At 39.5% G+C, this 21600-nt stretch overlaps 5 protein-coding genes across 5 annotated transcripts; 1 reads left to right on the forward strand and 4 right to left on the reverse strand.

The window, feature by feature from the left end:
* Positions 1-1711: 1711 nt before the first annotated feature.
* On the reverse strand, positions 1712-2998 carry PG994_008214 (kinase-like domain-containing protein; the record flags this gene model as incomplete). Its single annotated transcript, XM_066859623.1, has 1 exon — positions 1712-2998. The coding sequence occupies one exon, from the start codon at positions 2996-2998 to the stop codon at positions 1712-1714; it is 1287 nt and encodes a 428-aa protein (XP_066715110.1).
* Positions 2999-15882: 12884 nt separating this feature from the next.
* Positions 15883-17226, forward strand: PG994_008215 (uncharacterized protein; the record flags this gene model as incomplete). Its single annotated transcript, XM_066859624.1, has 1 exon — positions 15883-17226. The coding sequence occupies one exon, from the start codon at positions 15883-15885 to the stop codon at positions 17224-17226; it is 1344 nt and encodes a 447-aa protein (XP_066715111.1).
* An 847-nt stretch (positions 17227-18073) lies between these two features.
* On the reverse strand, positions 18074-19644 carry PG994_008216 (uncharacterized protein; the record flags this gene model as incomplete). Its single annotated transcript, XM_066859625.1, is given in 6 exon segments — positions 18074-18235; positions 18253-18915; positions 18944-19176; positions 19245-19307; positions 19369-19553; positions 19607-19644. 6 exon segments carry the CDS (start codon positions 19642-19644, stop codon positions 18074-18076), a joined length of 1344 nt encoding a protein of 447 aa, XP_066715112.1.
* Positions 19645-20070: 426 nt separating this feature from the next.
* PG994_008217 (uncharacterized protein) lies at positions 20071-20454 on the reverse strand (the record flags this gene model as incomplete). Its single annotated transcript, XM_066859626.1, has 1 exon — positions 20071-20454. One exon carries the CDS (start codon positions 20452-20454, stop codon positions 20071-20073), a length of 384 nt encoding a protein of 127 aa, XP_066715113.1.
* Positions 20455-21077: 623 nt separating this feature from the next.
* On the reverse strand, positions 21078-21533 carry PG994_008218 (uncharacterized protein; the record flags this gene model as incomplete). Its single annotated transcript, XM_066859627.1, has 1 exon — positions 21078-21533. One exon carries the CDS (start codon positions 21531-21533, stop codon positions 21078-21080), a length of 456 nt encoding a protein of 151 aa, XP_066715114.1.
* Between the last annotated feature and the right edge of the window lie 67 nt (positions 21534-21600).

Below are 21600 nucleotides of genomic sequence, written 5' to 3' on the forward strand. Positions count from 1 at the left end.
ATCGATTCAGCCACCGGTGAAATTATTCACTTTGGCGAAGGACTCAAAGCTTCCTTCACAAACTTGATTATCCACACTGACAGTTTATTCACCAGCCTATATGGCCTTTCCTTAGACAACGAGTGGATGAACAACCAAACGATAGCCGGAATTCAACAAGAGTTCGTATTGGAGCTCCAGAATACCATGGAGAAACCCCCGCCCCAAATTCGCCATTGGAGTGGATTGTTCGCTTCCTACACTGCATGTTTTGGCCACGTCCTTGGCTACCTATCAGGGTTGAACATGGTACTTGTTCATCCCTCCAGGCTAGACAACTGGGATTTCCCTATGCGTTCCTTACAAAGCCATATGGTCCAATCTTTAAAATAAATAACTGTAGCTTGGACCCGACTAAGAGTTAGTTTGTTCCAAATTATGTGTTTACCCTCCATATGGTTCAGCCATGTGGCCGGTATTTGCATCTAACATATGTGTTTCCAGGCCCTCCTCCTGGGAAGCGATGATGCTCAAACAAGTTCAGAGGTCGAAGCCAACCGTCCAATCATCGATATTTTGTCATCAAGAGCTGCTCGGATACTCAATATTGCTAGTAATATGAAGGCAAACGTGCAGTTGGCTTTGCGGCTAAATGACGAATCAGGAAGGTTCCTAGGCAGCGTGCACCTAGCTGGAATTTTTAATATTGCCGGCGCGTGGGGCGAACCCTTGATACCTCACGAGGTTTATCTGCTTGATTCGACCTTGCTAATTTTCAGCCTAGGGACGAAGCCTGTTGACAGCGTTGTAAGCGGAATCAGTACAAAACTTCAAGCCAAGTACGACATCATGCTGGGCTCTATCCACAAGATAGAGTTGAGTCGTCAGCAAGCTCCCACCGGCCCTGAGCCTATTAGAATAAACCCTACGCAAGATCCATTGTACCTAGGCAGTCTTGATGTTAGTTGGTACGATGCCAACGAAGCAAGTCTTACCGTCACCATACAGTTTGACACCTCGAGAACTCTCAGCCTGTGGAAAAAAAGCTAGAGTGGGCAATATACGAGCTCAAACAGCTGGCTGGATGAAAGTGCTATAACGAGAAGTAAGATCATCCCCGGGATGGGTCAAGGTCATAGAGAGCTGGTGATCCGAGACCGGCTGAACTGGGTGACAAGTTAACGCCATTTTCTGGGCCACTGGGCTCGATGTCTCCACCGGCTCTAGGTCTTGGTCGTCGGCCACGATGGTCATGGACGTTGCGACCTGTTCTATAGAGAACGGCAGGAATGGGTCTCACAGCTGGGTTAGACAGGTATGAAGACTGCGAGATTAAGTGTATGGGCCATGAAGGAAAGAGTCAATTCATGTGTACTTAAAATAGGGAAGTTCAAAGTGCAAATGGGCGAAAGAGACTCGGATCCCTGTTATATTTTAGATAATGCATGTTTAGTACGGCTAAAGGCCGATGCTGAGACAACGTATTGTGGAGCAAGTCAGATGTGGTTGAGCAGAGCTCAGGGGGACAAGATGGAAAGGAACAACAAAGACTGATTTCAAGGGCAGGTAGATGGGGTTGAGTTTGATGAAATACCATTTTTTTAAAGCAGTACAATGAGATAAGGGGTATCAGTTATAATCATGCACACATCGAAACTCGTCCACTGTTGTCGCAACCCTTCCAAAGTAGGGGGATGGTCTAAAATGACACCACCACAGCCCACCCCCCAGTCTATCCCCCAAATAATCTCCTTGAGAAAAATTTGGATTTTCTCCGTCCCATATTCGGCATTTCTAGAGGTGTAGTCAGTCCTCTATTTTTTGGATCGACATGGCCGTCCTGGGCATCGTAAAGACGGCTGTATGCGCCCACCAACATGTGAGGCACATTCTCGTCGTACTCGCGGTAATCAACAATATCACTAGATGGAGACGTTATCAGCACAGATTTCAGCATTTCATACTTCTCGGGAGGGAGGGTGTTGCGACCAAAGCGGCAGGGGCCATAAGGGGGGCCAGTGTCGACATACAAATCTTCCATCCCTGCTTCCCGGGCAAGGTCATCGTCCAGGTACCGAAGGCGTCTCAGGCCAACGGGGTCATCCCCAAAGCGAATGAACTGGAAAGTGACACAGTGTCGGTCTTTCCCATGCTGTTTCAAGCGCATTATGAGGTTCCTCAGGGTGCTCTCAACGCCGCCCCCTGATTCCGAGGAAGGTTGCCAGACTGCGTCAGTCATGACGTAAATGCTGGCTCTCTTCAAGCCCTCAACTGGCACATACCTGTGCATTATGTCGCCCAGCTTAGACTCCATATTTGTACTGGCCCCTAGTATTCCATTGTCAAAGTGGTCCAGTACCTTTCGAGCAAGGTACTCTGCTCCTCCGAACATCCTTCTGTCCCGTACTACTTTACTCGGGTCAGAAGTGAAGACTATTTCGACACGATCGGGGTCAATTTGGCAGGCGAATGCCAAGAGCGCTTTGATGGTGAGATACAGACGAGACTTGTGCTGCGCCATTGTCTTGGAGTCGTCGACCACGAACAGCTGATCTCTATCCTTGATTTCCTGCATCACCTGTTTCATCCCTGGTATAGGATCCCTCCTCTTACTCGCAAGCCAGGCGTTGACATCCTCTACTGTGATTGAGGGAGGACGGTCCTCGTCATTCCTGGTATCGGATGTCACCGGAGATGGATTATTGTTAGCAGTCGAAGGCACCTTCAGTAAGAGGTCCGGGGTAGCAGTGTCTCCAGTGTGTGGCCTTTCTTGATTCAAGGACAGGTTTCTCGTTTGGATTGGCGGCAGGTCAGGCGGAAGTCGTGGGGAATCAGACGAACAAGCCCCAAAACGTGCACCTGGAGGCCGTAGGCTGTCTTGGTCGGTTCCCTGGTGCATTTGCCGCTGTATTTCATAGCTGAAGAAGCGGTGTAGAGACTTCGTATCGATTCTCTCGGAGTGAGGGACCAACATGAAACGCTTGATGAAGTCTTTCACATTTGGCGTGATGTTGTCCATTTTCCTGAGACGCCCCAAAGCTCTCTTGTGAGCTTCATCCACGCACTTCAACCGCTCCAATCCGTCGTGGAAACAGTTCTCGTAGCCACTGCCCGGTAGGCCAGGGACGTGGCTGGTTTCCGTCTTCCTCTTTGCCTCGTATGCCTTGATTCCAGTGGAACCCTCGGCAAGCCACACAATGATTTCGCTGAACACAGCGCCGAGTGAGTTTTAAATAAATAACGCGTATGAATTATTAATAGCTTTTAAACTTATTATTAAATAAGCTTTCGTACGTACGTATAAGTAGGGGTTTAATTAGTACTGTATTACTATCTTTTATTATTTATCTTTATCTATTCTACCAGCTGCGAGGGGTATCGCATACCCCTCTTTATAAAGTAGAAAAGGGGTTCGTACGCGTAGGTACGTGGCACCGCTTTTAAGGTAATATAAACAGCCTTAGTTTTAGCTGGTCTAACACTTATTTCGATAAATAGTCTTAATTATTTTTAATAAAAAATAACCGCGAATTAATTAATAATAACGAGGCGGTTTATAATAAATATATATAATAATATAATAAATAAATTAAACTTTTTAATTTAATAAAATATTTATTAAAACAGCTACTCCAGGGGCTTCCAGCACCTCTTAAAAAGGGCGTCACGTGCGTGCGACGCACGGATTATTAACCCCTCGTACGAGAAGGTAAACGTTAGCGGCTTCCCGTTAATTAATAAATAAAGGAAATAAATAAAATATAAATACCGTTTTAATTTTTATATAACGTATATATATATTAAAAAGCTTATTTAATATTAATTAATAATTATACGAAATAATTATAAATTAATAAAAGTAAAGAAACGGTTTTATATTAATATATAAGTAAGGCGACTATATTAAATAATTTAAAAGGATTTTTAAATCTTTAAAAAAAGTAAAGCTACCTCTTTTGTATAAAGTTTAAATTTTATTTTTTTTAAAACGAATATCGAAAAAAAGAAACTAGGTTATAATACGGTCGGAAAATTAATTAAATTATATATTACTTTATACCTAAAAATAATGTTGTATAAACTAATTAAATAATATTTTAATAATAGTATTTACCTTTAATACTTTTTAACCAGGCTAAGATCTTAATATTAAATAATTTAAAATCCCTTAGATATCCGAGCCGTCTAAAGTACTTAAAAACGAACCCGAGATTATGTATAAAGAAGCTATAGCGACCACGAGAATGAAACTCGGGGGTTTAAAAGGTAAATATTGACCTTAAGAAATAGAACGACGAGCCGGACCCGACATTACCCGAAACAACAAAGAAGGAACTAACGATATACGCTATATAATACCTTTATAATGATTACTTTTTAAAATTATAAAAAATACCTTTATAAAATAATTCGTTTACGATTTTATTAAATAAATAGAAAAGGTATTTAAAAATATTAATTATATATTTTTAAAAACTTTTTTTATATATTTAAAAAAGAACGGAATCGATACCCCTGATAATAATATAATAACCGGGAAACTAATAAAACTTACCGTATACCGACGTATTTTATTATTTAAATTAAAATAATAACGCCGACCCCCAACCGTTTAAAAAAAAAGTACCGTATAGAACCTAATAAAATAACTAACTAAAAATTATATAATAAAATAAGAAACGCGGGAAACTTATACGGTATAACTAGCCGTACGACTAAACCCTAATTACTAGTATTCCTTTTTCTTAATTACGTATCCTAGTATACCCGGTATTAAAACTTTTTAAAATATTATTTTTTTCCTCGCTTTTAATTAAATATTTAATATTAATATACAAACGTTTAATTTAATAAATATTATTACGTATAATATTTTATTAATTCGAATTATTTATAATAAAAAAGTAAATAATTTTAAAATCGTTTTATTTTTTAAAATATAAGAAAAGATTAACGATTATACCGGCGTATTATATAATATTTTTATTAATAAAGTACAATTTTTTATTAAGACCTACCGCCGATTAAATATTTTAAAAAATTAGTATTACGCGATTTTTCCGGATATCCTAGCCGGCTATGCGGTAAACTTTTATTTAAACTATATCGACCTAAATAAAAAATAGGATTAAATATATACCGATTTCGATAAATATTTTAATAACTCGGTAACTTATATTTAATATTATACGGATTAAACGAATATTATATTTATATAATTAAAAATAGAAAACCCTAAGAAATCGTTTTTAAAAGTTTTAGAAATATTATTTAATAAGTTAACCCGCGTATAACAAGCCTTCGGAATAGAATTTTAAAGAAAAAAATACTTCTATACTTCTATTATACGAGCTTACCGAGGAGTTCCCGAATTCGAACCGGCCCTTATCCACCGGTAATTAATATACGAAGGTTTATTTTTTAACTTTTAAACCTTGCTAAGTATCGCGATAGACCGAAAAATAATAACTGGCTATTTAATAAAAGGATTACCGCCAGAAATAGCCTTTAAAGCGTATATAATTAATAGACGCTTTATTAATAACTATACGAGAGGGAATAGGCCGTCTTATAGTAATAAACCTTTTTACGAGAGTAAACCGGTATTTTTTAATAACCGGAATTAACGAATAATAATATTGTTCTAATTTAAACTAATGTATAAAAATAAGCCGTTTTAGAGAAGAACGTGCCAAGTTTATTAGAAATAAGGATATTAGTCGATAAACTATTTATTTAAAGAGTAATCTCGGGTATAAACCTAATACTTTTAAACGTATAAAGTTATTAAATAAAATCCCTTCGTATTAAAAAAATACGAAATATTTATATAAAATTAAAAAAACCGTAAAAAGATTTTAATAATAAAAAAAACTACGATTATATTAATTTAGAAAATATACGATAAGGAATTATTTACTTAATAAACGTTACATTCTTTTACCGGTTTATAAAAAAGGATATCTATTCTTTAAAGCTTATTATACGAGCGGATTAATTTAACTTAAACGGTTAGTATAGCCAGGTATATTAAAGTGAATTTTAGGATACCGGTACTATATAGCTCTCGATAATTGATAAGCTTTAAACCGAAGCTTACGTACGAAAAAACCCGGATACTTAGATTAACTAAATTTTTAGATTAACCGAGATTAAATTCGGTAATTTATTTTTAATATTATTAATCGGTACCCTTAATATATAGAACTAGTTAAGAATAATGAAATATTATATTCTCGAAACTTAAACCTTTTTTTATTATCGTTATATAATACTAATAAATTTAAAACGTATTATAATAATATTTTTAACGTTATTATACGAGTTAATAAAAAGATACTCCCGGTTATTAAGAAATAAAGATATTCGTTTTTTAATATTAATTATATAAAAGCGACGGTATACCTTATCGAAGTATAGCTCCGGTACCTCTACCGTTGGTTCGGACATCCCCGTATAGAGAGGCTATATAACCTTTTAAAAAATACTAGCTACGATAACGTCGAGATTTTTATCTTTAATAAAATCTAGAAATTCTGCTCTTAGTATTAGACGTACGACCCGGTATTATAGCGGTTTAAATTCTTATTTTAAAACTTGTACGATTTTAATTATAAAATCGTTATTAATATTATATATATTAATAGATAAAATATATTATACGTTATTAATATTAATACGTTTTTTTAAATAGTTATATTTTTAAAGTTATTTAGTATATAAAATATTTAAAATATATTTTATAAATATTAAATATACGTTTATTAAAGCTTTTCGAATAATATTTCGTATAACCCCGGAACTTATTTTTAAAAAGAGTTCCGGAATTATATACGAGTAATAAGAATTATATATAAATAAATATTAATCGAAGTATTAGAATAGTAGGAACTAAGGTTTTCTATATTATTTTAAAAAGGGGTGTTACGTACCTACGCGTACGAACTCCTTTCTTATTTCATTAAGAGGGGCATATAATACCCCTCGTAGCTCGTATTAAAAATAGATATAAATAATAGAATAAGAACGATTAAACCCCGATTAAAACCGGAATTATTATATATACGAAAGCTTATTTAATATTAATTAATAGTTACCCGTAGCGATTATAGATTAGTAAGAGTGAAGAGACGGTTTTACGCCCTTACCGACGTAAGGGCGACCGTGCTAAGGAGCCTCGAGAATTTCCGCCCGTTAGAGATTCGGAGGAAGAGCCGAACTAAATTAACCGTATAAGGAGGAACCCTTTTCCCGAGTATATATTATAAAAAGGAGATTAAATTCCGAATTATATACGAAATTAATTAAACTATATATAATTATATATTTAAATAATTTTATTATACGATTTATAAAATAATAATTTTTATTAAATAAAGTTAATCGCGGTCGGCGAATCGAGATTAAGCCTAGATATATTGAATTTAAATAAACCGACGATTTTAAACCTTAAACCGTTTATATATAAAGAAATATTTTAAGATATTAAATTTTTTTTAATAGTTTAGAAAAGAAACGTTAACCTCGTTTTTTAAAAACTCGAACCTTTAAACGTATTTTTCGAAAAAATAATACCTAAACTATTTACGACGTACTTTATACGATACTTTTTAAAATATTATATATTAAAAATAAAAGGGACCTCTTTTAAAAAAACGTTTATTATAAAGTTCGACGGATAAATCGAATACTAATTCGGTTAAATTAATTATATATTTTAAAAAAAGTTCTTTAATTATTTTAAAAAATACGGAGTTAATATATTAATGGACGGATCTTTTAAAACTAAGCTTATAAGTTTAGTATTACCGGCCGATCCTATATATTAATAAGACCGACCGGTAGAACCGACTTCGGAAACCCGAAAGGAGGATATTTTATATTCTTCCCGAGAATAGACAGTCGAAAAACCGCCGCCTAAACGAGAGACACCCGGTCTCTATACGGAGTAATCGTTCGCGACACCACAGGGTACTTTAAAACCGACGTTTAATCCCGGAGTTTTAAATACTTTAAGCCCGACGTTTAACCCTAGATTCCTAAGTACCCAAGCGTCGCAAGACGTTATCTTTTTTCCTTCTCCGACTCCGATACCGCCGGATTAAACGGTACGATTATCTGGTCTAGTATATATTACGAAATACGATATTCCTTTAAACCGAGCTATTTATAACGGTAAAATTGATCAAAATAAAGTCGTTACTTTTTTAAAGGTATAAAGGAAGGAAAAGAATTATACCGGTAAGCCGTACGACATTTTTTATAATAAAGTATAGATATTTATCGGAATATACTGACGGCTAGATATATTAAAAAACCAATACTATATAGTTTTCTTAAACATTTTTTCCGGCTATACGGAGGTATTTTATCTTAATTATATCGGACTTAAAAAGAAATAAGACGAGATATATTATTTAATAAATTTATATTTTAATATAATAATAAATTACGTATAATATTTTACGAATTAAATAATAACCTTTTTCGTATAAATAAAAAATAAAAACGCCGAGAAATAACTTATCGAGGTTTTAGAAATCTTATTAAATAAGCTTTAGCTCGTATAACGAGCTTTCGGAAAAAGATTCGAAAAAGAGATCGCTTTTTATACCTCCATCGTAAGAGCTTATCGAGAAGTTCTAGAACTTTTATTAACCTTTATTTATTAAAAATTAATATATAAAGCGTTATTTTTAAACTTTTATATATTATTAAATATAATAACGAATTAAAAGATCTCGGAATAATACTTAACAGAAAAATTATATCGATACCCGGTTAAAAATATATACTTAACTAATAAACGGTTTATAAATAACTATATATAAAAAAACCGACTAATTTATAATAATAAATTACTATATAATAACCGATTACTAAAATAAAAAAGTAGTTAATAACCCGTTAATACCTTTTAACTAAAGCTATTATACAGGAATCGGCAGTTCGAACAAGAAACTTACCGAATCTGTTATAAGTAAAGCTATTAATTAATAAACTACCTAGCCGAAAAACGAACCGATATAATAATCCAATACCTTTAAACATATAATAACATGGGATAAGATCTCTTTATTTAAAAAGAATACGGGGATTTCGTCCGAAACTAAAAAAGGAAAAGGAAGGAGTTAAAAAATAATAAAAAGGAGTATAATTATTTCGATCCGGAAAACGTATAATAAGGTATTATTTATTTAATGAACGCCGCGTTCTATTATTAACTTATTAACGAGGATATTTACTCGACGAATATTTAATTAAATTAGGAACAACGAACGAAAAAAGACTAATAATCGATATTATATCGTTCTAAGAATTATATAAAAAAGGGAGATCTTAGAAATCTGTTAGGTCGACGGCCGAAATAACTTTATAAACATTTTTATTAAAAAATCTCTAAATAAAGCCCTCGAATAAATAATCTTAATAAATAGCCTTATTATATATATAAAAGCGTATATTAAGCGGCTAAACTCGTATAGCGAATAAAAAAAAAAGAGATACGATCTTTAATAAAGTATAACGTAATTCGGTATATAAAAACGCGTACTTATTATTATTATTATTTTTAAATAGTTCTTTTTAATTTATAACGGGAAAAAAAACGTATTAATATATAATATTTTTTTTTAATACCGTTACTATTATTAAATAATTAAAATAATTAATTAAAAAGATTTACTACTTAATAAAAAAGGATATTAAAAAAGTATAATATTATTTATATAGCTTAAACAGGTACCGAATACCGGATTAATATAACCTATCCGTACGGAAACCTTTACGGCGGGAAGACTCGTTTTAATAAAAAGAGCTAGCTAAGTTTATCGTTAAAATAAAAAGTTACTAATATTAAAATAATAAGAACTAAGGTTTTTTATATTATTTTAAAAAAGGTGCTACGTACCTACGCGTACGAACCCCTTTCCTATTTTATCAAAAGGGGTATACGATACCCCTCGTAGCTCGTATTAAAAATAAATATAAATAATAGAATAAGAACGATTAAACCTCGATTAAAACCGGAACCACCGTACGTACGAGAGCCTATTCAATACGAAGCTTATTAAATAATAAAAAAAATTAAAAAAGTGTACACTTTATTTTACCGAGCGTATAATATTTTATAAAAAGAGTTAAATAATCGTATAAACCCGGAAACGGTCCTTTAAATAGTAATAAAAGCTTTAAACGATATTGCCGGCCCGGATAGGCTCGTTTCGACACTCCTTATTTTCGGAATATATCTCTGAATTAATACGAGTTCGCCTCCGTTATTAGAAATCTAGGCGAGAGCGGAAGCTGTACAAAAAGCGATAAAGATATTACGGAAGATTTAGGTAGAGGTTAATATTAATCGAGCTTTAAATACCTAGAGTAAACCGTATATTTATAATATTTTTATATTTCTACTCCGTATAAAGGTTTTTATATAGCGAGAAAAAGGAGGATAGACCGGATCGTACCCGATCGCCATAATTAAAAACCGTATAGTTTAAGTCGATATATTAAACGGCCCGAAGGAGTTTTAAGTTATTTAAATTAAATTATATTTTTAAAAACCCGAAAAACTTGTAAAAAATATGGAAGGCGAGAATAGTACTATTTCTAAAATAGAGGATGATATTATTTCCGAGGTAAAAGACGTTATTATTATAAAGTAATTTAAAACTCCCGCGTAATAAGGTTAAAGCCGACCTTGAAAATATTTATTTCCGTATAACTCTTTAACGGTATTCCTTATTTAAAAAGAATATAAAAACTACGACTTAGCCGTTAAACTCTGGAAAAATAATATAATTACGGCCTCCGAAACCCTTTTTTAAGAATTAAATACGGAAGAAATAAATAACCTCGTCGTATAAAGGGTATTCGAGTTTATTTAATTTGACCTGAAGGTTTATAATAATTATTAAATCTTTAAAACCCGGCTTATACAGAAGATTAAAAGGAAAAATATTAAACCGTATAAAAAATCCAAGCTTATCGTTTAAAAATAAGAAAATATGGAAAAAGAGAAAATCCTTACTTAATCGCTAATAATTTAAAGAATAAATTAAAAGCTAGTGTTCGTATTAAAACCGACCCTTATTCGGAATTTTAAAGCTTATAAGGAATTACGGGATATTACTTAAATATATATTTAATTATATAATAAGTTTATTTATATAATATACGCGAAGCTTTTAAAAGAGTTTAAATCTTAATACTTTAAAAAAACGTTTTTATAAATCGTATTATTATTATACGGCTTAATAAAATTTAAATTATATTAATTTAAAATATATTACGAGTACTATATATAAAATTTAGGAATAACGGTTTTTATATATAACCCTTATTTATTCTTTATAAACGACGGCTTAAAAACCTTCGGGATTATTACTATATAAATTAATAATACCTTTAGTTTTATTATAAGCTCTTTTTTAAAAAAAAAAAATAAAAAGTTAATAAAAATAACGTTTTATACGAAATTAAAAGAGACTTTAATAAAAAATATGCCCGTAAAATTTAACGGAAGTAAAATCTTATTAAAAACGCACGATATCTTTTTTTAATAAAAAGGATAAGTTAAATAACTCTAGCTTATAAATTTAAAAGCTATTAACCAAAACTAGTAATATATTTCTTAACGTACGAAAAAGGGCGTATATCGCTTTAATCTACTAGCCGGAGGTAGCGTATAACCTGTTGGTCATAACCCAGGTACAGGCCCCTAAAAACGAAGATATCGAGCACCTGAACGCCCAAATTATTTAATAAATTGAGAACTCGATATAAAAACTCCGATATATCCCTTTCGACCTTTAATATATAAAGATATATATCTTTATTAACGGCTCGTTTATAAATAATAAAAACTTAACTTCTTAATTCGGGTACCTTATTGTATTTAATTAAAAGATCAAGCGTATAAAAAATTAATTTAAAATCTAAAATAATATTATTTATTAAAGCTTAACGAAATATAAAAAAGTTATTTAAAATATAATTACTCGTTAATAAACTATACGGGATAATTTCTAGCGTCGATAGCGGTATTATATTAAATACGACGTTTAAAAAGATTATATAAAGTTTAAAATTTTAAAAAATTCTAATAATCTTTTATATAAATTTAAAGTTTTTATATAAATACCTGGTAAAGCTTAATATAATAAACGAAAAGCGATTAATAATTGATATTATATCGCTTCGAAAATTATACGAAAAAAAGGAAATAATAAAAATCTATTAAATAAACGAACGGGATAACCCGGCGGACGTTTTTATAAAGAAATTCTTAAATAAAGCCTTTAAATAGCTTATTTTAATAAATAAATTAATTATATAAATAGAGGCGTACGTTAAAAAGCTTCGCCTATATAACGAGTAAACGAAAAATAAAGAGCAAAAAGGAAAAAAGAGGATTTTCCCTTTAAAAAGAAAAACTGCTAGTATTAGAATAGCTACTCTAAAGGCTTCTAATACCTCTTAAAAAGGGCGTTACGTACGTACGACGCACGGATTATTAACCCCTCGTACGAGAAGGTAAGCGCTGGCGGCTTCCCGTTAATTAATAGATAAAGGAGATAAATAGAATATAAGTACCGTCTCAACCCCTACGCAGCGTATGTACGCACTAGAAAGCCTATTTAATAATATTAATATTAATAATATTTAAAATACCCGCGGCTTTTTTTTATAATATTAAATTTTCTTATTATATAAATTATATTAATTAAATATAAAAAGTTATTCTTTATAATTAATCTTTTATTAATTATAGCCCGTTACTTTTTTAATATTATAATTATAGAGATCTCTTTAATACTTTTATTAAAATAATAAGAACTAAGGTTTTTTATATTAGTTTAAAAAAATGTTACGTACCTGCGCGTACGAACCCCTTTTTAATTTTATTAAAAAGGGTATACAATACCCCTCGTAGCTCGTATTAAAAATAGATATAAATAATAAAATATAGTAATATAACCTCGATTAAACTCGGAACTCATTTATACGTACGTACGAAAGCTTATTTAATAGCTTCGTTTTTAATATAAAGCTTATATTACTTATAAAATCGATTTAATGTTTTTATTAATTATAATTATTAAATAAGCTATTTATATATATGAGGGTTCTAGGCTTAATCGAGGTTATATTACTATATTTTATTATTTATATCTATCTTTAGTACGAACTACGAGAGGTATTATATACCCCTCTTTATAAAATAGAAAAGGAGTTCGTACGCGCAGGTACGTAATACCTTTTTTAAAGTAGCATAGAAAACCTTAGTTTTTATTATTTTAATAAAAATAGAAATAATAAATAAATAAATAACGAGGTAATATATACCGATATATAATTATAATAATAAAGTTAAAATATAAAATAAATAACTTAATATTAAAAGATTATTATTAAATAATATATACTAGTTAATTAGTTAACTAACTATTAACTAACTAAACCACAGGCTCTTAAATAACCGAAAACATTAACCAACCGGCTAGTCATAACTAACTAATCAACCGATGCCAGTCGGTTGGTGTGGCTGGTACATAGATAGCCTTGTATGAATCACTTAGCCGTGAGGACAGAGAGATCCGGCTCTTGCAGTTTTCCAGCCCTACTGGGCACAATGTCAGCTCACGGCTCGCCCTGAAGCTTGGGCATGAGTCTCTGGCCAACGAATCCACCCATTACTCCGCACTTTCATATGTATGGGGTAGTAGCACGAGTCAAGTGGAAATTGAGATAAACGGGGCCCCGTTCTTGATCACTAACAAGCTGTATGTCGAGCTGGATCGATGCCATATGTATCAACCAAAGCGAGAACTTCGAGAAGATCTGGCAAGTCTCCCAGATGCACACGATTTATAGCCGGGCAGACCGAGTATACATGATTCTGGGCTCGGGCTCCGCCTGAACCAACCGCGCTATGGGTTTCATTTTTCGCGTTGGACCTCGAGCGGTTGCATCCGGTGCACTAGATCCATGGACGCGAGAGAGGGAAGAAAATCTGCATGAATATGTTGCCGCGCGGCCTTCCTCCCCAGTGCAAGGCAGCTGTGGGGAGTTTGAAGAGGGCTCGGAACTTGCTCGATTAATATACGACATATTGCATGAAAGATGTATCTATCCTTCGTCGCCTCCAAATGAGAAAGTCTGTTCTGGCACCGCATTTGGATCACTCAGGAGGTGGCGCTGGCAAGACATGCCATAGTCATTTGTGGCGAGCGGAGCGTGTCACTAGACGAGCTTGAGGGCACTTAGTTGGCTGTGTTTCACTGCATTGGAAGAGGGCTTCGGAAAGTGGCCTCGAAATATGCCAAGTTTGCCTGGGGTATCCCCGGAATCCCTGATGACTCTATGGTGTTAAGTGTACGCCGTCGACGCGTTCATGGGAAAGCAGTACGACTGGCTGATCTGGTCTGGAAAGATGTAAATCCACCGTGGCGACCACATTATTCTGCGCCTGATCCTCATAATATCTTCTTCGCGCTACTTGGCATCAATTCGGATGGCGAGAAGCTTGGCCTGGCGGCGGACTACGGTAAGACCTCTGAAGAAGTGTATATTGCCACTACAAAGGCCCTTATCCATGATGGTGACATTCACCAGTTTTCATTTCACTTGGATCGATGCGTACCAATGGAGAACAGCGAAACATCGGAGGGCCTGTATTCATGGGTTCCTGACTGGGTATTTTTTGGAAGGCGAGGATCTAGAGTTCCCAGCAAAGATCACAAAAGACAATTCGCTGCCGCCGCTGACATTTTGCCAGCTTTCGCAGCTCACGAAAATATGAGCCCTCGCATTTTACGGCGACCCGGCTGACTTGTTGACAGTATCACTGAAGTTATGCAACCATCATATTGGTTTCATGGTAACGAATGGGGACCCCCTCACATTATTCACTCAAAGGCTTGGCTGAAACCCATCATCCAGTTCGCTGGATTGGGACCCGATTCAGATCCAGCGGAGGCTTACGTATGGCGCACAGTGATGCTAGATAGACGAGATGGCATCCATCGTCATAACAGCAAAGAACCCACGACTACGAGCGAAGATTATCTCTGATTTTTCCGGAACTTCATGCGTCAGGAGCCCATCAATACTGATAGCCTGACCTCAGAGGTGTCTGAATTCGCTCATCAAGAGGTCTATGACTATTCGATGCGGCCAGACTTGGACACCGTCGACAAGCGCTTAGTCGACATTATGCGCTTTTAGCCTCGTTGGTTAGGATTCAGCAGGCGCGGAAGGACAATTTTCAAGACCACCAAGGCCATGTTCGGGCTGGGTCACGTTGCGATCAAGCACGGTGATGTCGTAACACTATTGTGGGGTTTTACCTTATTACGATCTCGGACCGACGATGCTACTGGCGGTGGCTACACGTTCTTAGGAGACGCATATGTATATGGAATCATGCAAGGCGAATATCTTGAGACAGAGCCAACGGAGGTTTGGTTTGATATATTTTAGCTGTGGTAGCCAGCAGTACTAGTTACGCATGCATTGGTCGAAGGAGGACAACCAGCTCTTTGCGAAAAAGGAGCTTCTATCGCAACACTCAGAAAGGGATGGGCAACTAGTCACGTATAAACCTTTCATATTTGATTGATACTGGATTCTGGAAGATATTGGGCACTGATTCCAATACGAGCAGATTTGCCCCCTGATCGAGAACTTTGAATGGCTATTGTTTAAACAAAGGCATTACTCTATAACAAAGGCGTAAGCTGGCCATTGTAACTAGAACCATGAATATGGGTATGAAAGGGAAAGGAGACACAGGGAACTGGTATAAAGGTGGTTTGTTAACACCACCACAAGTTCCGTTTGAGAAACAACTCCATTCGCAAAAAGCACTCGACGACTTCCGGGCCGAGCCAAAACAGCATGTCAGGCAAGAAAAAGGTAAGAATATTGGAGCTGGAGGCGCTCCAGCGGCCCTTCTATGTAGACCCCGGCTCGAACAAGGTCTCCGGGACGACTGGCAGACGGACCCGCAAGTCCCGGGTGTCGAAGGCTGTTTCTGCCAGCGCAAAAGCATCCGGCATCGCCACCAAGACGCGGCGGAAATGGGAGGCCGCCATCGCGAAGTTCTCCCAGCCGCAGCCCGGCTACCCCCGCTTCCTCTGCCGGGGCATCCGGCCGAACAGCGGCGGCGGGAACCAGGTGAGCGAGAAGCTGAACACGATCGAGAGCGTGGTCCCCCACGCGTTCACGAGCTCCGAGGACTACGATCTGTTCGACACCCCCAACCTGCGGCAGGTCTTCAACGCCCACCTAGCCGGCGCAACTGCAGGAAACTCGCCCTTTCCGTCGTGGACGCCCAGCATGGGCGTCGTCATGAAGTACACGACCGAGGACGGGAGCCTGGCCATGCTCGACACGACCCTGCTAGGCTACAAGGGCTCGTCCGAGTCCGAGCAGTCTCTGTCAGAACCCCCTCTGGTGTTTCATGTACCCGATCTTGTCAAGGTCGACATGGCGGCGGTAGATAATGAGTACGAATTCGACTACGAATTCCTGGTTTACAGGCCCGTCACCAAGTCCGCATACCACAGCGTCGGCATCGGCGAGATCCGAGGCGCAGGCTGGAGCTACAAACATGATTACGACAAAGTCGGCGGCGAAAACGGCGACGATGGCGACGACGACGATGGCTCTCCCTGCCCCATCCGCGAGGAGGACGTCGCCGTGGCGCGCGCCGTCGCGGAGCTCTACCGGCGTCAGGCTACCACCTACAATAGCCCCGCCGTGGCGCCCAACGCGACGGCCACCTTCCGGTCCGTGCAGTACCGCTCGAAGAAAGACCTGGACGAAGCCGACCTGCAAGTGTTGACGCGGCTCTTAGCCGCCGACCTCGAGGCGTGGCGGGCGAGCGGCGACCCGGCACCGCTGGTCAACCCCGACCAGTTCACGAAGGGCATACATGATTCGAAATTCATGGTCCTGATTTTGGTCGATATCCAACAGCAGAAGCAGCAGCAGGAGCAGCAGCAGCAGCCCTTGAAACAGCCCGGGCCTGTGACCGCGTCCAAGTCCAAGAAGCGCAAGGCAGACGACGAAGACGATAATGCGGATGGGGAGTTCCAACCCCCGAGGCCGAAGCGCCAGCACAAAGACGGTAAAGCTGAGCCTGTTCGAGGCCGGCCTCGGACTCGTGCGGCCCCTCGAGAACTGCCAGAGCCAGATCTGATTCTGATCCCGACTTGTAGCGTAACCCCCATTCTTTGATTTCTTTTCTTCCTGGCTGATTGTTGATTGTAAAAGTCCTTTGCATAAGATGTTTTTTTGTTTTGTTTCACGACTTCTAGGCGCCTTTGCTTTCAGCCTTAACTTATCACTCTAAGCCACCTAGAGCAAGACAGGTAAGTTAAAAATATGAAATGTACTAATTCATTACATCTGAGCGTACTACTAGTTACTTACGTAATACCATCGCATAAAACGTGAAAAGCGTCTCCAAGCAAATGTGGCTTGTCCTGAGCGAATTGTAAGCAATGCATGGTTATTTGAATCTTAAGTAGCCCGTCTGTTGAACTATTCTAGCACGGCCGTCCGGACTAGCCTACCTCTTTGCTAGACGCAGTCGATAGAAACTCATCGACCTCTTTGTCGATGTCTTTGTTTGACGGAAACCCAGTGTGGCATTTTGCTTCCTGAACCAGCCAAGGCAGCTGCGCCAACCATCTGTGTACCCCCTTACTAAAATAGGCCATGAATATAGCATGGTTTCAGTCCGCATCGGGATTGAAAACACGGCAAAGAGCACAGAGACGTGGATGAAAGGCACGAGAGTGAGGACTGTCAGTGAGTCCCGCGAGGCGCTTGAGCAGGCGAATTTTCGGGTTGCTGAGGATGGGAAAGGAATGTTGGTCGAAATTTTGATGCAATAGCTTGGTATTCTACTTTCTCTTCTCCGGTTTCGAGCTACTGCCTTCGTATCGCCGGATACTTGGCCCCGCATGCAAGTATTTATATACCTATAACGTCTTATCTATGGCTCTTCATTGAAACTTTTCCAAACTTTGATTTGAATGTGTAGTTCTCTGGCATGACATGGTTGTGCGAGACGGTGCCATCAATATATGCCAGGCAGTATTCTCCACCGCACAATCTTCTTGTACTTCTCCCAGTCCTCGCCATACTTCTCGGCACAAGCAAGGTCGTCCCGGCGCTCTCGATGCATGAGCAGGGTTGCGAAGTACACAACATAGAAGTAGGTGAAGACCATACCGTACCCCTTGGCAGCCCCTGAACCACAGCGCGGCCGTCCAGCATGGCGATGGCACCAGGCACAGGGGGGCTGGCTTCGGCGGGGAGGATGAGGTAGCCAGCCAGCGCCGTCGGCAAGCTGAAGGGCGACGCCTGGATCCAGTCGCCCAGGTAGTTCATGTGGTGCGACATGCCCCACCAGCCGCCTGTCAGCAGTCGCGTGCCGCGCTTAGTCTGGATGTAAGGCAAGCCCCTAACACTCGGGTGGTCCGGCTGCGTGCGGAAGCGGGTCTTCTGCGAGTTCGCCGCGCGGAAGATGTAGAGCCCCAGCGCGAAGACGGCGGCGACGGCGACGAGACCGGCGGCGCCGAGGTGGACTGGGTAGACCGACAGGTAGCGGCACTGCGTCGAGTAGAGGAAGGGCACCCAGGCGATGTCGCCGAAGACGAGCATGAAACCGAGGCCGTCCATGGTGATGTCCATCATGCTGAGTAGGTCGCTCTCGAAGTAATGGCCCTCGAGGACGTAGTACGTCTGCGCCGCCGCGGTGAAGAGGATGCTGTCGCTCAGGAAGCCGTAGGTGCGGTACTGCTTCGCGACGAAGGCCAGGTCCAGCAGGATCCAGCCCGTGAGGCCGGGCCGCATCTCCAGCCATGTTTTGAGGTCAACCTCGACGCCGAGGATGGGCAGCGTGAGGCGCGGGTTGAGCTCCGCCCTTAAAGAAGTCGTAGATGACGTTGCCGGTCTGGCCGCCCTCGGCGAGCTCGCGCAGGTTGGGGTCGGGCTTGGCGGGGTCTATGCTGAAGCTGGCGACGTAGATGTATACGGATATGGTATAGGATAGGATTATGCTGGTGGTGAGAAGCTGAAGGTAGTTGTCCGAGATGAAAGTCCAGACAACGAAGTTGGCGCCTTGGAAGTAAGTACCGATGGCGCATGCGATAAGCTGGACCACTGTAGAAGAAAAGGCTGCATATTTATGTCAGCATCTTTACTCGAAGTTATTCTCTTATGCCAAAGATATCGGAATGACATACCATTGAGTCTATACTTGAGTGGCCGACCTGACTGCTTCAATTTTGTCCCGAAGAGCTCTTGCGCTGGGAGGACAACGTAGAGAATTAGGCTGAGCATGTAGTAAGCTAAGAGCCAGCCGGTGACTTTCCAGCTCGTGAAACCCCATATTCCGTTCTGTGGCCAGGATATCTGTGTCTTTGAGGGTCTCCCACGTGAAGGCGCTGGGAGTAAGCAAGATCGGGACGGGACACCCGGTCTCGTCATTGCAGGTGAAGTAGAAGACATTGAGGAGGATTGGCAGGCCGCAGATAATGGCAGCGGCACCGACGCTATGCACAGATTAGAAAACAAGCTGGTACAAGAGTAACCCCATCCAACTTACGGGCCTCCAAACTCGTACTTGGGCTTCAACGGCGCCATTGCAAGGTTGTGTCAAGTTCAAGTTGCAACTCTATTCTCTGAGAGAGTGTTGGGTTGGAGTGGCTATACTGATGAAAAGACGGATTTCACCAAATCTTATATAGACAGAACTCAGACAGGGCTGATCCATCGGGCTGGAGGATCTAGAAATCGTGCGATACGGAACTAAGATATCCGGCGGACGGTGCTCGTATTCGTATCGGGGAATGCTAAATAGGGCATCCACTTAACACGCACGGACCTTCAGGCGCTCTGTGTATATTTCAGGGGTAAACTTGAGGATAGCGGTAGTCTGGGAGTCAAAACCCAAAGGGCGCAGTTCCATAGATGAGAATAGATGCTATTCTAGCCAAATCCAACGCCAACCTCTCGATAGAGCGGGAAAATGGATAGACCAAGGCCTCAGGCGCATGCATGAACTGTGCCTTATGTCGCCCTATCCTGCAGCGTGAGAGTTTGTTCACTCAACCTTACATCCGAACCTCTCGGATTGAGGGACTCGATTGTGAATTTCTCCGTCCTACTCGATTCGCACTGGAGACAGGCCGATCGCCCCGTAGTCGTGAAAAGCATCTTGGTTTTGCCGTTGCGGAGCGTATCGACAAGATCGGCTAGCACGGAGTTAGTGGTGCGGTCGTCGAGCCAGTGGAGACCATCGACGACGCAGAGCAGTTGCATGTCGAGGATCTTGAGCACATCACCGAGCAGTCTCAGTGCTTCGGGCATCGAGTCCATGCTTCCGTTGACCAGACTCAGCCGCACCTCGGACAAATTGAGACTGGCCTCAAATTGAGGTAGAAGCAGCTCCATCGCTTGACGTGTCAGGGCGGTGATGAGAGCGGCAGTGGCCTGAACCTCTCTCGTATTATTTCCTGGACGTAGCTTCTCTCCTCTCGGAAGATGGCAGAAGCTGTTTAACAGTTCTGGTTAGTACAGAAGGAACACTGCCTCAGTGCCGGTAGTCGTCGAGGACTTACTACGAGATTAAAGGTACGTTCCCCTGGTCTGCCAAGTCGACAACCCTGGCCGCGATAGTCGCGAGTGGATTGTATTCATCTCTCATCGGTGATGCGGGTCCCTCGAGCCAAAGGATGCCAGGATCTGCTTTGGCCCAATTCGATAGCCGGCGGACGACTTGGTCTGTCTGCATCACCGGACGCAGTTGCAACCCAGGTAAGCGGACACGCTCCCGGTCGAAAAAATCTTCGAAATGCTTCGAGTGTAGAAGAACGTCATCGGCCATGATTTCCAAGCTTGTGGAAACGGATGATGTCGATGTTGGCAAAACGGCCATGCCAGTGGTATATCCAATGGGCAAGAGAGTTCCCTGCTGCGAGGCTTCTACATTCTCATTAGTTTTCTCTTTATAGGTGGCGAAACGAAAAACAAAAACAGAACCTCACTGTGGTTGCTCGTTATGCATGGGAAAGTACTCACGCGTTGCTGCGCGCGCATTGATTACAGCTCGAAGCGCTTCGTCTCTCCAGCATTTGGTTTAGAGTACCGGCTAGGTGGTCCATCAATTGCCTCTGTGTCGGGACATCCCTTCTCCTCATAGCCTCACGCTGCTCAGCCTCTATGCGATTGGCCGACGCAATCAACTCGGCGCGCAGTCTCGCTTCGCCTTCTTGACCAGCAATCATGTTTCGCTTCATATTCTCCAGCTCAAGTCTCACAGCCCTGAGTTCGACTCGTGAGCTTTGTTCGGCCAAGCGCTGAATCCTTTTGGCTTTGTTATTGATATTGCTAATCTGATCCTCGTACTTCTTGCAGAGGTCCTCGTTGAAGGAGCCAAGGAGTCTTTGAAGCCGTTTCTTTGTCAAGTAGTCCATGAGGTCTGAAAGAAGAAGAAAGACTTCGGCGTACAAGGTTGCTACGGCCTCTTTCATCTCGGGAGTTTCGTATAGCTGAAGCTCCACTTGACACTCAGCAACATGTTCAGTAATGGTAGAAAGA

This window comes from Apiospora phragmitis (assembly GCF_038363925.1).
Source record: "Apiospora phragmitis strain CBS 135458 chromosome Unknown utg000007l:2111988.0-4706623.0:1.0-2598199.0, whole genome shotgun sequence".
NCBI classification, from domain to species: Eukaryota; Fungi; Ascomycota; class Sordariomycetes; order Amphisphaeriales; family Apiosporaceae; genus Apiospora; species Apiospora phragmitis.